Source organism: Prionailurus bengalensis, chromosome D3 (genome assembly GCF_016509475.1).
Source record: "Prionailurus bengalensis isolate Pbe53 chromosome D3, Fcat_Pben_1.1_paternal_pri, whole genome shotgun sequence".
NCBI classification, from domain to species: Eukaryota; Metazoa; Chordata; class Mammalia; order Carnivora; family Felidae; genus Prionailurus; species Prionailurus bengalensis.
In genome coordinates this window covers 29,690,052-29,705,889 of record NC_057356.1, presented here as the reverse complement: position 1 = coordinate 29,705,889, position 15,838 = coordinate 29,690,052, and the positions used below count along the sequence as shown (strand labels likewise).

General features: G+C 40.0%; 1 protein-coding gene across 1 annotated transcript in view; it reads left to right on the top strand.

Moving 5' to 3' along the window:
* MAPK1 (mitogen-activated protein kinase 1) overlaps positions 1-15,838 on the top strand; it is a 112,052-nt gene that overhangs the window by 64,863 nt on the left and 31,351 nt on the right. Inside the window, exons 2-4 of the mRNA XM_043558225.1 lie at positions 1,870-2,052; positions 3,730-3,919; positions 15,190-15,306. Coding sequence (XP_043414160.1) covers positions 1,870-2,052; positions 3,730-3,919; positions 15,190-15,306 — 490 coding nt within the window. The remainder of the gene's footprint in view (positions 1-1,869; positions 2,053-3,729; positions 3,920-15,189; positions 15,307-15,838) is intronic.

The following is a 15,838-nucleotide window of genomic DNA, read 5'->3' as shown; positions in this document are numbered from 1 at the left end:
CAACCCAAGTGTCCATCAATAGTAGATGAATGGATGAAGATGTGGAATGGAATTCCACAATGGAATATTACTCAAGTAGCCATAAAAAAGAATGAAATCTTGCCATTTGCGACAACATGGATGGATCTAGAGGGTATGCCGCTAAGTGAAATAAGCCAGAGAAGACAAATACCATGATTTCATTCATAGGTGGAATTTAAGAAACAAAACAAATGAACAAAGAAAGAAGAGACCAGCAAAAAAATAGAGCTCTTCCCTCCCACCCCCAGACTCTATTTAAATGTAGAGAAAAACCTGGTGGTATCAGAGGGGAGGTGGATGGGGCGATGGGTGAAGGGTCACTTACTATGATGGGCACAGAGTAGTAATATATAGTATTGTTGAACTAGTCTATTGTACACCTGAAACTAATATAACTATGCTAATTTTACTGGAATTTTTTTTTTAAAGGAAAGCCTAGGATGAGGCCCAGGAACTAGCGTTTTTAACAAGAATGTAAGGTGTTCCTGATGCAGGGATCTGGGAACCACAATTTGAGCAGCGCTTTAGTTGAGCTCTCAGGCTCAACTATTGATGGCAACCTATCAGTGCAGCATTGTACCCAGGTAGAGAAATACAAAGAGAACTGACCTGAGAAAGGATGTGTAAGCCTAAGATACTTTGGAAAAAGTGGGCCTAGGGAGATTAATCTTTTGCATAAATGAGTTATCCTCTGTATATAAATTATGGGGATCTAACCTGGACAATATATATAAAAACACTGTTGTCCTCCACTTTTAAAGGTATTGTGGGGGTGCCTGGGTGGCTCAGTCGGTTGAGTGTCTGACTTTGGCTCGGGTCTGATCTCACCGTTTGTGAGTTTGAGCCCTGAGTCAGGCTCTGTGCTGACAGCTCAGAGCCTGGAGCCTGCTTCAGACTCTGTGTCTCCCCCTCTCTCTGACCCTTCCCCACTCTCACTCTGTGTGTGTGTGTGTGTGTGTGTGTGTGTGTGTGTGTGTGTGTGTGTGTGTCTCAAAAATAAATAAACGTTAAAAAAAAATTTTTTTAAAGGTATTGTGAAGACAAAATGTAGTTAAGTATATGAAGAGCTTTGAAGGGCAAAGGTTTTTTTGTAATTAAGATGTTATAATAAATTTTAAAATTATGTAGTATTGTTAATACTATATTTAAAATGTGATTTCCCCCCTCAATGGCTTTTGTGTTTTATGGTTAAATACCATTTTAATACACATAGAATCATCATTTTTCTTCAGTAAGAATAATTTGCTTATCATTTATATGAAGGTCAGTCCTGAAACTGTATAAGCCTACACAAATTACTTGAAACAGTTCCCTTAAAAAGAAGAAAGAAGGGTTCTGTCATTTTGCAAGTAAGACCAAGTAGATGCAAGCAATCAAGGCATCCTCTTGGGTCCATTTCTGTTTGGGATAAAGATGTGTTTGATGGTCATTTGGATGTTTCTGCTGAGTCAGAGGAATGTGATGCAACAATAGGAAGTTGTTTTGGAGGACAAATGATTACTCTCACCAGAATGCAATTGCTGTTAAAATCAGAGGGAAAATGTTTTGTGTGTGCATGTGTGGCATAAACCCATGTGCCTGGGCTTATGACTGTGGGCATCTACACATTTGCCAGGGCTGGGCCCTCTAATAAGTTTGAGATCGAATATGTGCTATATTGTGCCAGCTGCATCCTTCCTAACTTGAGTCTTTTTTTTGTGGATAATATACATAACAACTTCATATGTATGAAATAAGTATTTACCCTGTGTGCTAGTATTTAATATTTACCAATTTTCATTCTTTCTGCCAAGATGTTTTGAGAACTATTTTAAATGCCATCTCTCCCCCCATTTTTTTTTTTTTTAGCTCTGCTTATGATAATGTCAACAAAGTTCGAGTAGCTATCAAGAAAATCAGTCCTTTTGAGCACCAGACCTACTGCCAGAGAACCCTGAGGGAGATAAAAATCTTACTGCGCTTCAGACATGAGAACATCATTGGAATCAATGATATTATTAGAGCACCAACCATCGAGCAAATGAAAGATGTGTATCCTTTTCAGGCAGCTGACTCCACTGATTAGTCACCTTGTTGAGTAAAGTTAACTTGAAATGCCTGGACTTGTCAGAGTAAAGGAAAAGTATATATAAAGCACATTAAGGGGGAAATTATAATCTGCTTGCTATTTAATATAAGATTTGTGTAATTTTTATCTTTGATTCATTTTATCAGTTGTAACTATTTTTAGAGTCTTTTGGCAAATCAGATATTTTTTCTGTTTCAGCAAAAACTTTGTTTAAGTGCAGTTATGGAGAATCTTAACACCATTTTAGTCTTTTTTTTTTTTTCCATTCAAGGTATGGTTTGTTATGGTAACAAGAAATGAACAGTAGACTAAGAAAGTGGGTGCCCTGGATATCACCTGCTCAAATCTAGACTGTTCTGATCTTAGATAATGTCATTCACCTCCAAGTCTGTTTTCTCATCTTTAGAATTAAGGTACCTAGCCTTCATGATCTTTAAAGCTGACTCAGCTCTGAATTTATGTTATTAATTATGACCAACATTTAGAAATCTGGACTAAACAGGTCCAGAGGATACTGCCTGGGTAAAGACTGTATTTGAAAAATAGAAGTGTTAAGTATACCGAAGAGGGTCTGCCAAAAAAGAGTTACTGTTCAGGCTAGTATAGCATTCCTACCAGTTTTTCCAATTTGCATTCTGCACACACACACACATACACACCCTCACCTCTACCTTTTCATTTTTAAACTGCTCTATTATCAAGTTGTGGTGCTATTTTAAGTGAAATGCCTCCTGCTGCTACCACCTGTTGTCCTGCTTTAAGGGCTTTGCTTGGAAAATCAGGTCTCTTTCAAGATGACAAGTTTTCAAATCCTGTTTTCTTTGAATCCCATGAATCTGTAGGAGACGTACAATAATATGTACAGTACTTACACAAATGAATATGAGAAATGCAAAAACACTGCTAATGAAATAATAATATGGTGAAGTTAAAAGCCAAAGGGTTCTATAATTTCTGTAAGAAAGATGTCAGCCATAGATAACATTCTAGATGGCTTGGATACGTGGATAGTCAAGAAAGCAAAAGGAGCAAAACCAGCATGAGCCCCTTAGCATGACTTCCCAATACTCTCTTGTGTTTAGGATCTTAATGTTAATTGAAGAGTCAGGCACATAGAGGACTGAATTTAGTAGCAGTGTGTTCTAGGTCTGTATTTCCAAAGATTTTATGGTTGATTCTTAAGGAGAAGGATGGGGGACAAGAAGGTAAAAGAACATTATAAAGAGTATTACAGATCATTGCTGGGCCAAAGAGAGGAGGGAGTGTATGATGCCTCCTTCCTCTCCTAGCCCTTTCCGGTAATCATTGGAGAGGGTTTGTTGATGGTAGACACCTTGCAGTACTAGGAGACTGATACACCTCGATTGGCCAGTATTTCCATAACAGACTGTCTCAGCTCAGTCTAGGCCCATTGTTGGGCACATCAGGCAGATATTAATGCCTGTTGTGTCACAGGACCTAAGAAAGAGTTAACTACTTTAGATTCCATCCATAGAAGTATACCAAGTTTTCATCAGTTTCTCCTATCCCTTGTAAGGCCTCATGATATAATGACCATTTGGGGAGAGGGTTCATTTTGTTTTCAGTGTTTTGCTACATGTAACCAGATATTGGTGTGTTACCTTAACCTGTCTAAACAGATATATAGTACAGGACCTCATGGAAACAGATCTCTACAAGCTCTTGAAGACACAACACCTCAGCAACGACCATATCTGCTATTTTCTTTACCAGATCCTCAGAGGGTTAAAATATATCCATTCAGCTAATGTACTGCACCGTGACCTCAAACCTTCCAACCTGCTGCTCAACACCACCTGTGATCTCAAGGTCAGCTAGGTTATTTACTCTTCGGGTGATATATGTTGGAAAAACTCTTTCACCGGGGCATATTTATGTTGTCATCCGTACTTAAAATCATACCAGAAATTAAATGAAAACATTTTTATAGCTTAAAAGCAAAAAAAAATAATGCAAATAAAGAGTGCTGGTCCTCTTCTTCATTCCATTGTTCCTCCTCTCCAGAGGTAACCACTATAACACATTGGTGTGTTTTCTTCCAAAGTTTTTGCTATGCTCTTACATGTATGTGTATGTTTATGCTTACATACATAAAAGCAGGATCATGTGCATTATGTGTAAGTTTAAAAATCATCCATTTCATTGGTAATCTTTTTATTCAGTAAGTTATATACAAAGAATGCTCAGAAAGGGATGTCTGGGTGGCTCAGTTGTTAAGCATCTGACTTCAACTCAGGTCATGCTCTCATGTTTCACGAGTTTGAGTCCCTCATTGGGTGAGCTCAAGCCTCGCTTCTGGTGAACGTGAGCCCTGCTTTGGGTAAAACATGAGCCCCACTTTGGGTGAGCCCCACCTCCCTCCCTTCCTCCCTCTCTCTCTCTTTCTCTCTATCCCTCACTCACTTGCACCTTCTCTCAAAACAAAACAAAACAAAAACAACAGAAAAAAACCCACACTCAAAAAACAGCACCAAACTTAACCTTAATGACTTTAATACCTAAATAACGTATTCCCAACAAATAGGGAAGCCCTAGATCCTTATAGTCCTCAGAATTCTCTTAAAAATGGGCAGCATTTGTGTACATATATTTCTATTTTAATAGTAGAACTAATAAATAAGGAGGGAAATCTACAGATGCATTAGATATGATAAAAAGGCATGTGAATTCAAGAAGACCTAGATAAATGGAAGGATATGCCATGTTTATGGATTGATTGCAAGACTTAATCTTGTTTAGATGGCATTGCTTCCCAAATTGGTCTACATAGTCAGGGTGACTGTGTCAAAGCTCCAGGTGGCTTTTTTGCAGAAATGGGCAGGCTGGTCCTGAAATGTGTATGGAAGTTTGAGAGACCCAAAATAGCCAAAATAATCTTAATGAAAGAGCAAAGTTGGAGAGCTCACATTTCTTGCTTTCAAAACTTACTACAAAGCTTTTGTATTCAAGACCCTGTGATATTTGGCATAAGAATGGGCATTATAGATCAATGGAATAAGATTGAGAGTTAATAAATAAACCCATATGTTTATGATGGTTTTTGGTGAGAGTGCCAAGATCATTTTTTTCAAAAAAAATGGTACTGGGACAATTGGATATATACTCCTACCATGTACAAAAACTAACACAAAACAGATCAAAGACCTAAATTTAAGAGCTAAACTGGAATAGGCTTGGAAAACATAGGAGTGAGTTTTTGCAGTCTTGCATTAGGCAAATCCTATTAGACACGACACCAAAAGCAAAGGCAACAAAAGGGGGAAAATTAGATTTCATCTAGATTAGGAACCTGTTTTATAAAGTAAACCATCAGGAGGGGCACCTGGGTGCCTCAGTCGGTTAAACATCTGACTTTGACTCAGGGCAAGATCTCACAGTTCTTGAGTTTGAGCCCTGTGTTGGGCTCTATGCTGACAGCTCAAATCCCGGAGCCTGCTTTGGATTCTATGTCTCCCTCTCTGCCCCTTCCCACCTCTCAAAAATAAATAAACATTAAATAAATAAATAATAAAATTTTATTAAAAAAAATTTTTTTTACATTTATTTATTTTTGAGAAACAGAGTGAAACAAAGCATTAGTGGGGGAGGGGCAGAGAGAGAAGGAGACACAGAATCCGAAGCAGTCTCCAGGCTCTGAGCAAGCGGTCAGCACAGAACCTGATGCGGGGCTCGAACCCGCAAACTGTGAGATCATGACCTGAGCTGAAGTCAGACGCTCAACCACCTGAGCCACCTAGGCACCCCAGTAAATAATATAATTTTTAAAAAGTAAACCACTAAGAAAGGGAAAAGACAACCCACAAAATGAGAGAAAATATTTGTAAATCATGTGTCTATAGACACTTTTATCTATAATATATGAAAAGCTCTTACAACTCAACAATAAAAGATAAATAGCCCAGTTTAATATAGGGCAAAGGATTTGAATAGACATTTCTCTAAAGAAGTTGTACATATGGCCAATAAGTACATGAAAAGATGCTTGGAATCCTGAGTCAGTAGGGAAATGCAAGTCAAAACCACAATGAGATAACCATTTGTGCACACTAGGATGGCTGTAATCAAGAAGTCAGATGGTAAGTGTTGGTGAGGATTCCACTTGTAGGTGTATATCTAAGTAAAATGAAAATGTGTCCACCCAAAAAGTAGCATACAAATATTTAAAGTGGCATAATAGTCCAAAAGTGGAAATAATTTGAATGTCCATATGATGATGAATAAATAAAATGTGATAGATTCAGGGGGACCTGGGTGACTTGGTTGGTCAAACCTCTGGCCCTTGATTTTGGCTCAGGTCATGTCCCTGTTTGTGAGATTGAGCCCCAAGTCAGGCTTCACACTGACAGCCTGGGGCCTACTTAGGATTCTCTCTCCCCCTCCCCTGCTCTCTCTTTCTCTCTCAAAAAAAGTTTTTAAAAAATGTGGTAGATCCATACAATGGAATAAAAAGGAATAGAGTGCTGATACATGCTACAGTGTGGATGAATCTTGGGAAATTGTTATGTAAATGAAAGAAGCCAGTCATAAAAGGCCACATACTGTGTGGTTCTATTTATGTGAAGTGTCTAGAATAGACAAATATATAGCAACAGGAAGTGGATTAGTGGTTGCCTAGGGCTGGTGGGACTGGGGAGGAATAGGCAGATTAATGTGTACAAGATTTCTTCTTGTGGTTACAGAAATGTTCTAAAATTGATTGGTGGTAACAGTTGTGTAACCCTGTGATTTTAACACCAAAAACTATTCAATTGTATGCCTTAAGTTATGGGTGAATCATGGTATGTGAATTATATCTCAATAAAGCTGTTTAAAAAGTGCATTTAGATGTAGAGCAATGATCATTTCTTGTACTTCAGTTTAATAGACATTCCTGTGAGAAGCCCTTAAGTTGTACCTAGCAAGGGAGAGGGGGGAATGTCTGTTTCTGCAATCTCAGACCTGATAGGTGAGAAGTCTGATAAACAATAGATGATTGTAATAATATCTGCTGTAACTGAGATACTGAAAAGAATAGTATACAGATACAAAGGAGAGAGTTGGGTTCTGTCTGGGGCTTTGAGAGGTATCTGGAAGAAGGTGGCATCCATGCTGGCCTTCCAAAGATGAGCAGGCTTTCAGTAAGGGAGTGGCTATCTTCGGTATAGGGTATCGTAGAAAGTCATTGGATGCTAGCTGGTGATATTGGTTGGAAGTAGATCATGGAGAACCTTCTGGAACTGTCTGAAAAAGGGCAGTGAGTTCTGTTACTAGGTGGTCAGATAGCTTATTTGCTATCATTGAATGTTTAAAACAGGGTGCCCAACATTCTGTGAGATGTGGTAGAGGGTGGCTTCCTACATTAGATACAGTTGGGTTAGACTCTGTCATCTCTTGGGATCCTACAGTTAGATTAATATACTTCTTACATGGGGTGTAACCAGATCCTTTCCATGTATCTATGTATGTAACTAAAAGCCAGGTGGGCACAAAAGGAATGAAGCTGCTTGTAGGAATGGCCACACTTCGTTGGCTCTTAGTGATTTTCTTGAAAAATAGTATTTTTATGTCTCTTCCTACTTTTCTTTTTTTCTATTTCTTACCATCACAACTCTGTTATGACAGATTATTTTTGTTTTGGGAGAAACATTCTCTAGTATTTTCAGTATATAATATTTCTGGGGAAAAAAGACAAAAACAAACAGAATCAGACTACTTTGTTGTCTCTTCATTGTTTGTGGGCCTGTCTTTACCTAGGGCCATTTTATTCTCTGCTCACCAAAATTTACACCCACATTAATATATCTGTGTTGTTGGCCATCTGCACAACCCAAGTATTGTTTTCAAAACCCAGTGTAACACAGAGACTCAGAAATACAATAAGATAATTAAGATATTTCAGCAGTACAGTTCACCCACATTTTGAAATGTTCATATGGGGTTTGATTCATTCACATAAGTATAAATAATCAGGAGAGAATCTCATTTGTAAAGATGAGTACGATATGTCCTCCGTTTTGTCCTGTTGAACATGTCCAAAGGGCAGGGTAGGGCATAGTGGCAGTTCAGGTGTATACATGAGGGTTGAAAGAGCACAAGTGGGGAAGAGGGTCTTTTCTGCTTGAGCTCTGAAATCACTGTATATCCATCACATCCTCAGTACCTTCCAGTAATCATGTTGCCTATACCACAAGCTCCTGTGCTTAGAAAGTTTGTAACCTGTGATCTTTTTTTTTTTTAATTTTTTTAATGTTTTATTTATTTTTGAGACAGAGACAGAACGTGAGCAGGGGAGGGGCAGAGAGAGAGGGAGACACAGAATCCGAAGCAGGCTCCAGGCTCCGAGCTGCCAGCACAGAGCCGGATGCAGGGCTCAAACCCACGGACTGTGAGATCATGACCTAAGCCAAAGCCGGACGCTTAACCGACTGAGCCACCCAGGCGCCCCTGTAACCTGTGATCTTACTCATCTCTTGTTATTTAGGGTTTTCTGAAATATCAAGTGGACAGTTATATATGTCATTTCTTCCTTTTTCCATTGGCTTCTCTGTTACTAAAGTATTTTCTACTCTTGAGCCCTCAGGATATCAGCTATTATCAATGTCTTAGACCTTTAACTTTTGACTCCTACCAGTCAAGGGCAACAGCAGTTAAGACTTCTTTTTCTGCTTCCATAAACATACTTCGCACTTGTTATCTAAAACCTTGAGACAAGAAGATGTTGACCTCTTAGAACCCTTCTGGAAGCCTCTCTTATAGACTCCCTCTTTATTTCTTAGGGCCACAGAAACACAAGGGTCATAGATCCTGTTTGGAGATTCTGCTAACATATTTCTAATGGAATTTCCAGGGGAATGAGGTCTCTAGCAGTCTCTGTCCTTGATGTTTGCTAGACTGACCCCACAGAAATCCTAGTTAAGAGTCCCAGGATCACAGTGTTTGTGGTTCTGGGTATGCTTCGGAAAGAGGACTCTGGAACATATGAAATGAAATCTATCCTTGGGGCTTCCTTTGCTTAACGAAAATCTCTGTTTAAACAGCCCAAAAAGTAGCCAGGTAATAGGAGTGCTATAGGTCATTTTGTTTCTTGTACCATATCCCACTGGTCTATATCTTCCTTTGTATGGAATTACAAAAAAAATTTTTAATAGCCTTGGTAATTTTTTGGTTAATGCCGTGTAAATTTGGCTAGTCTTCAGTGTTGTGGCATTAACTTTTTTTTTTTTAAATCGTATGAGCATTTCATAGATGACCGTGAATGTAGTTGTGGCATCTTTTAGAGCTCTAAACCCCACATCTCTCTCTTTATTTTTTAAATTGTAACCAGTAATTTTTTGAGAGCCTGCTTTTCTATGCCCTGTACTAGGTGTGGGGGATGCAAATAATACAACAAAATTACCCTTAACACCAACTCACTAATCTGAAAATTTGTAACTAAAGTAAAGGGATTAAACATTTTTCCTGTCTTTCCACTGGGATTTGTGCATCAGGGTATACAGTTCCAGTTGAGAATGCCAGATAATAAATGCAGAAGAAATAATAAAATCAGAAAAGTCCCCATTTTGCAACTTCCAATGAAATAATTGGTTTGTGCAATATAACCCATGGCTTATATGCTCACCTTGCTCAGATTCTGAACACCCTGGGCAGACTGCTGCTGCCTCCCCGCATGAACGCCCTCTTCACCTCACACATAGACCATGTCCTGATCTGGGGCTCCCTTTTAACTCTACTTGGGTGCTACCTACCCCACTGGGCTGCTAAGGTTCTCCCAACACCACAGAGACCCTTAATGTCACATGACCCCCCCACCAAAAAAAAAAAAAAAAAAAAAAAGTTTAGGACTGGATTTCCTCGAGGAAGATGAGGAAGAACAACTGCACCTTTAGTTTTAATTCTAAGAAAATAAATGTATTGCATATTGCAGCATTCAGCATGATAGGCTTATTTTGTCTTTCCTAGTAAAGGAATGCTTGTAATTCCAGTTTTTAATTATCCCTCTTTTAGGGGTGGGGAGAGAATATGAGTGGGGAGGGGAAAAGGGAGAGAGAGAATCTTAAGCAGGCTTGATGCCCAGCATGGAGCCCAACACAGGGCTGTATCTCAGAGCCATGCATGACCTGAGCCAAAATCAAGAATCAGTCACTTAATTGAGCCACCCAGGCAACCCTTCCCTTCCTTAATATTGCCACTTTGAATGGTGTAATTTTACTAACATTAATTATTTAACATAAGATTTAACCCTGTTAACTGAACCTTGATTTTTTTATTAAAAATTTTTAAGGTTTGTTTATTTTTCTTTTTTTTTTTTTAATTTTTTTTTCAACGTTTATTTATTTTTGGGACAGAGAGAGACAGAGCATGAATGGGGGAGGGGTAGAGAGAGAGGGAGACACAGAATCGGAAACAGGCTCCAGGCTCCGAGCCATCAGCCCAGAGCCTGACGCGGGGCTCGAACTCACGGACCGCGATATCGTGACCTGGCTGAAGTCGGACGCTTAACCGACTGCGCCACCCAGGCGCCCCTAATGTTTGTTTATTTTTGAGAGAGAGGGCAGGGGAGGGGCAGAGAGATGGAGACAGAGAATCGGAAGCAGGCTTTGTGCTGACAGCGGAGAACCCGATGCAGGGCTCAAACCCATGAACAGTAAGAGCATTGTGACCTGAGCTGAAGTTGGATGCTTAGCCAACAGAGTCACCTGGGCACCCCTTGATTTTTATTTTTTAAGAGATTATCAGTAATTCAGATATTGTAAAAAAAAAAAAAAAAAAAAAAAAAAAGGTCACTCTTAGAGTATCTGTCAGTCCATCCCAGTTGTGCTTCCTATAAACATTTAAGGCATTTATTGACCAAATGTCAAGAGTCCTCCATTAACAATTAAGTCAACAAGTAAGTAAGTTAAGTGTTGCCTTTCTCTGGGGACTTAATTCTGTTTTACCTGGGGAGATGGGCATATGCAAAGCTAACTGTCATAGACTTTATGATGTATTTTATTTAAAAAAAAATTTTTTTTTAACGTTTATTTATTTTTATTTTTTTTTCAACGTTTTATTTTATTTTTGGGACAGAGAGAGACAGAGCATGAACGGGGGAGGGACAGAGAGAGAGGGAGACACAGAATCAGAAACAGGCTCCAGGCTCCGAGCCATCAGCCCAGAGCCTGACGCGGGGCTCGAACTCCCGGACCGCGAGATCGTGACCTGGCTGAAGTCGGACGCTTAACCGACTGCGCCACCCAGGCGCCCCTAACGTTTATTTATTTTTGAGACAGAGAGAGACAGAGCATGAACGGGGGAGGGTCAGAGAGAGGGAGACACAGAATCTGAAACAGGCTCCAGGCTCTGAGCTGTCAGCACAGAGCCTGACGCGGGGCTTGAACTCACAGACCGTGAGATCATGACCTGAGCCGAAGTCGGCCGCTTAACCGACTGGCCACCCAGGCGCCCCTATGATGTATTTTAATATACCTCTAACAGTATTAGAGGAGTTCAGAAGAGTGAGCAGTCAGCTCTTGGGCAGGTTTGGTGTTGATTTTTGGGAAACTTCTCAGAAGAGCTAACTTTCAAGCTGAGGGTTTAGGGTAAAGGAATGGCATGGATAGGGCACTCAGGAGAGGTCATTGTATAGTCAGATCATAGAAGCAGGTGTAGTCTGGAGTCTATAGGAGCAGATGTGGGCAGGAGAATATGATGGGAGAGATGAGATCAGGAAGGTAGTTTGGTGGCAGCATATGAATGGTCTTAAAAGTCACACTTAAAGAATTTGGGTTTCGTTCAATAGACAGAAGGGATTGGTTCAAGATGTTTGAGCCAGAAAGGTGACTTATATTTTAGAAACAACATTTAGGCAGGAATTTAGAGGATGAATTAGCTTACAGGTGGGTAAAGTCTAGTTTCCCTAATTCCCAGACAAATTAAACTGAATCTCAACTAAGGCCATGGCAGTCAAGATGTAGAAGCAGCCAATTCGAGAGCCACTTTATGAGGTTTCAGGTTCAGTTGCCATTTCACATTTGCCCAGCTAGATTCTTCACAGTGTTGCTCTGGCTTTCCCCAGGTCTTTCCATGGTTAGCATCTCTTTGGTGTCCCAGTATCGCTTCAACAGGGCCTCCTCAAAGACTGCCTATCCCATCACAAGCACTGTGTCCACTACCACTCTGTTAGCTGTTTTGGCTTTGTAACAAATAACCTAGAGAAAGTGGTCTAAAACAATAATTATGTGTTAGCTTCTAGTTTCTGTGGGTCAGGAATTTAGCCAAGGGGTAGCAGTGATGGCTGCTCTCTACTTTCATATATGGACCTCAGCTAGAAGACACAAAGGTAAGGGCTGGAATCCTCTTGCATACCTGGCAATTGATACTGGCTGTCACCTGGATCACCCACATGTAGCCCACATGTCCTAGGTTTCTTCCTGAGGTGGCCAGAGGGTTCCAAATTCCCCAGTAGAAAGAGCGCCAGATGGAAACCATGTTGCATTTTATGATGTAGCCTCAGAAGTCACATAGTATCACTTTCACTATATTCTCTTGGTTCAGGCTGTTACAAAGGTTTGCCCAGATTCAAGAGGAGGGAAGATGGACCCTACCCTCTTGATACAAGTTCAAAGACCTTATAAGAAGAGCATGGAGGATGGGTTTTAGTGGTATGGTCCTCTTTAGAAAATAAGTCTGCCTTATTTATTAATTTTTTATATTCTGGCTTTCTGAATCTATTTGGGACTTATTTTTTGATTCAACTAGCCAGTGAAAAGCTATGTATCAAGTCTGAACCCATCTAATCTGTGTGACACCAGGCATAGGAGGTGGTGAAGGATCTGTGGCCATGGTCTGGAGCCTGTGCTGGTTTTGTTCTGCTGACAAGATGCATATACTCTGCACAATTCAAAATGTGGCTTTTAGGTGTCCCATCTATACAGCAGAAAGCAGACTGGTGAGCTTTGGTTGAATTTAAATCAGATGAAGTGTTAGCCTTGAAAAAAAGAGAAACTATGGGTCATAGATAGGTTCAAAAATTCAAGCCACAGAATTGAAATGGATTGGTGGTGGGATAACATGGCAAGTGGTGGCTCTAAATGGCTTAGAGGACTTGCCTCTGGATGTAAGAAGAAATCAGTCATTAGTTGCTTCTCTGAGTTGGAAATCATGCCACAAATAGGACCATGTTGCTAGTGAGAACCTCCTGTGCATGGTTACTGGGAAGCCCTCCTGCAGTTCATGTCACTGGAATTGATAGAAAATGCTGGAAAGAAACAAACCGGTTGCCAGGTACATTGAAAGCCTAAGACCAGCCAGGCCAAAGTTACAATTTCCTGTGATCCCACATACAAGCTTATGGCCATACCTCATCCAGATTCTCTGACAGGCCCATAACTATTAGGAGTATAATGGCATTGATTGACAAGCAAGCCATCTTTGAAAGGTAAGGTTGGTACTTACGGTGAAAGTCACCTAAACTGAAGTTAATGAGTGTACAATGGCCAGAGTTGGCTGTCAGCTATGGAGTAGGACCCAGGATTTCCTCACTATGCAACTCTGAGAGTACACCTAGAAAATGGCCTATGGAAGAGCAAATAGAGAAGCAATTACGATAGTTGTTCCTTTTGAAGATACATGTTGATGGAGATTATGCAGCACAGATACTTAACTCTTACCAGAGATACCATGTGGTGATACCAGTGTCCAAAGCTAGAGGAAGGCATCTGTGAAGTAGATGGAAGCTTTCTGAACCTTTCCTAATTATTGAAACACTAAACTATGGGATATTTGAGCAGAGATTGTTGTCCATCCATTTAAGTCCTATGAGTATCTCAAGCATGTCCTTTCCTCCTCATTTCCATTTTTATGGCCTGAGCTCAGGCCCTTATAATTTCTTAGCCAAATTAAAGCAGTAAGCCTCCAAAGCAATCTGTTTGCCAGGCTGCTTTGTACTGTACTCTGGCCTGTCTTTATTAATATGTCTCTTTCTTAGGTTAGTTCCCCAGATGTCAAGGAATTAAAATATCCTGCAATTATATGGGTCTAAGTATAGTTGGCCCTTGAACAACACAGGGATTAGGGGCACCGATTTGCCCCCCCCCCCCCCACACACACACACAGTCAAAAATCTGCATATAACTATTGACTCCTCCAAAATTTAATAGCCTTCTGTTGACCAGAAGGAAGCTTTAACTGATAACATCAACAGTCAATTAAACATATACTTTGTGTTATATGTATTATATACTGTATTCCTGTAATAATACCTAACTTAATTTTTTTGATATTTCTAGGCTGTGTGGTTTCATCTGTGAGTTTTTTCAAATTGCTGCAAATCTGCAAAAAAATTTCCAATATATTTATTGAAAAAAATTCCATGTATGTGAACAGACTTGCACAGTTCAAACCCATGCTGTTCAAGGGTCAACTGTATTCTATAGTTATATAGTAGAATACTATACTATTTGTATAGTACTTTACAGATATTTTATATGTTGGAGTTTGGAGTAGCACTAAAGTATTGGATGACCAGATGATGAAGGTACTTTTGTGAGTCAGGAGAAGTTAGAAGCTGGATATTTACCTAAAAAAAGATTCATCTTTTGTATATGAGACATCTTTTAAGGCTTTGGGAGTGGATTTGAATACATGGAAGGGAGAGAAGTGGAAAAAATCTTTGGAAGGACCTGCATTTGTGGAACAGGTGGAAGAATAGCAGGAAGTGAAATCTAAGAAACAAGACAAATGTGAGTCAAGGTGATCTGACAGTGTGATGATCCTGGAAATGCCAGCAGGAGATGGCCAGAGAAAGGACCCTGGACAGTTTCTGGTAACTTCAGAACAGTTTTTGTCAAGTGACATAAGCAAGATTACTGTGGGATAAGCAGATAATGAAAGGTGAGGACAGATTCCTGTAACCTGTTCCTCATCTCCAACTTTGGATAGTCATCACTGCCTCTCAGGTTGTTGTAAAGATTAAATAAGAATGAATACATAGAATTCCCAACAAAGTATCTGCCACATAGGAGTGGCAGCAACTACTTACCATCATCATTATTGCTATTGTCTGATCTTTTGATATTAATTTCATTAGAATCTCTAAGGTGTCCCATTTTTTTCTCTCTTAGATCTGTGACTTTGGCTTGGCCCGCGTTGCAGATCCAGACCATGATCACACAGGGTTCCTGACGGAGTACGTAGCCACACGTTGGTACCGGGCTCCAGAAATTATGTTGAATTCCAAGGTAAGGATCAGGTTTGCATAGAAAGAAAACCAGGAAGCAAAAGAATTTTGGAAGCCTGTGTCTACTTCGGTTGAGGCTTGGCCTGTCTGGCCCAGAATGAAGGTGCTGTCTTAATCTCTAGGTCAGCATTGAACTTCTGGGCCCTGGATTTTGACCTCTCTACCTCAGCTGAAGTAGTGCTGAAGTGTTATAGAGTTGGAAGGTGTGTGTGCCTGTCTGGTCACTGTTAACAATAAATGATCTTTGTCCTAGCCTTTGGTCAGCTCTCCTGAAGTCCTCCCTATGGCAGCTTTTATAGTTGCTCCTGCCACTGCTGAGTGCAGGCTAGGGTGGCTATGTTAGAGGTTCTCCTATAGTATGTAGTTTTCCGAAAGTGGACCAGTGCTGTCCTGTACAGGTCAGATTTTGTCTAATGAAGAATGTCTCTTCAGCAAAATTATACCATAGTTTGAAGAAAGGTGTGGAAAGAATAGGAACTACTATGGATTCTTAAAAAGTAAGAAAAAGTGAAGTATATCTTTGTTAGGTTTAT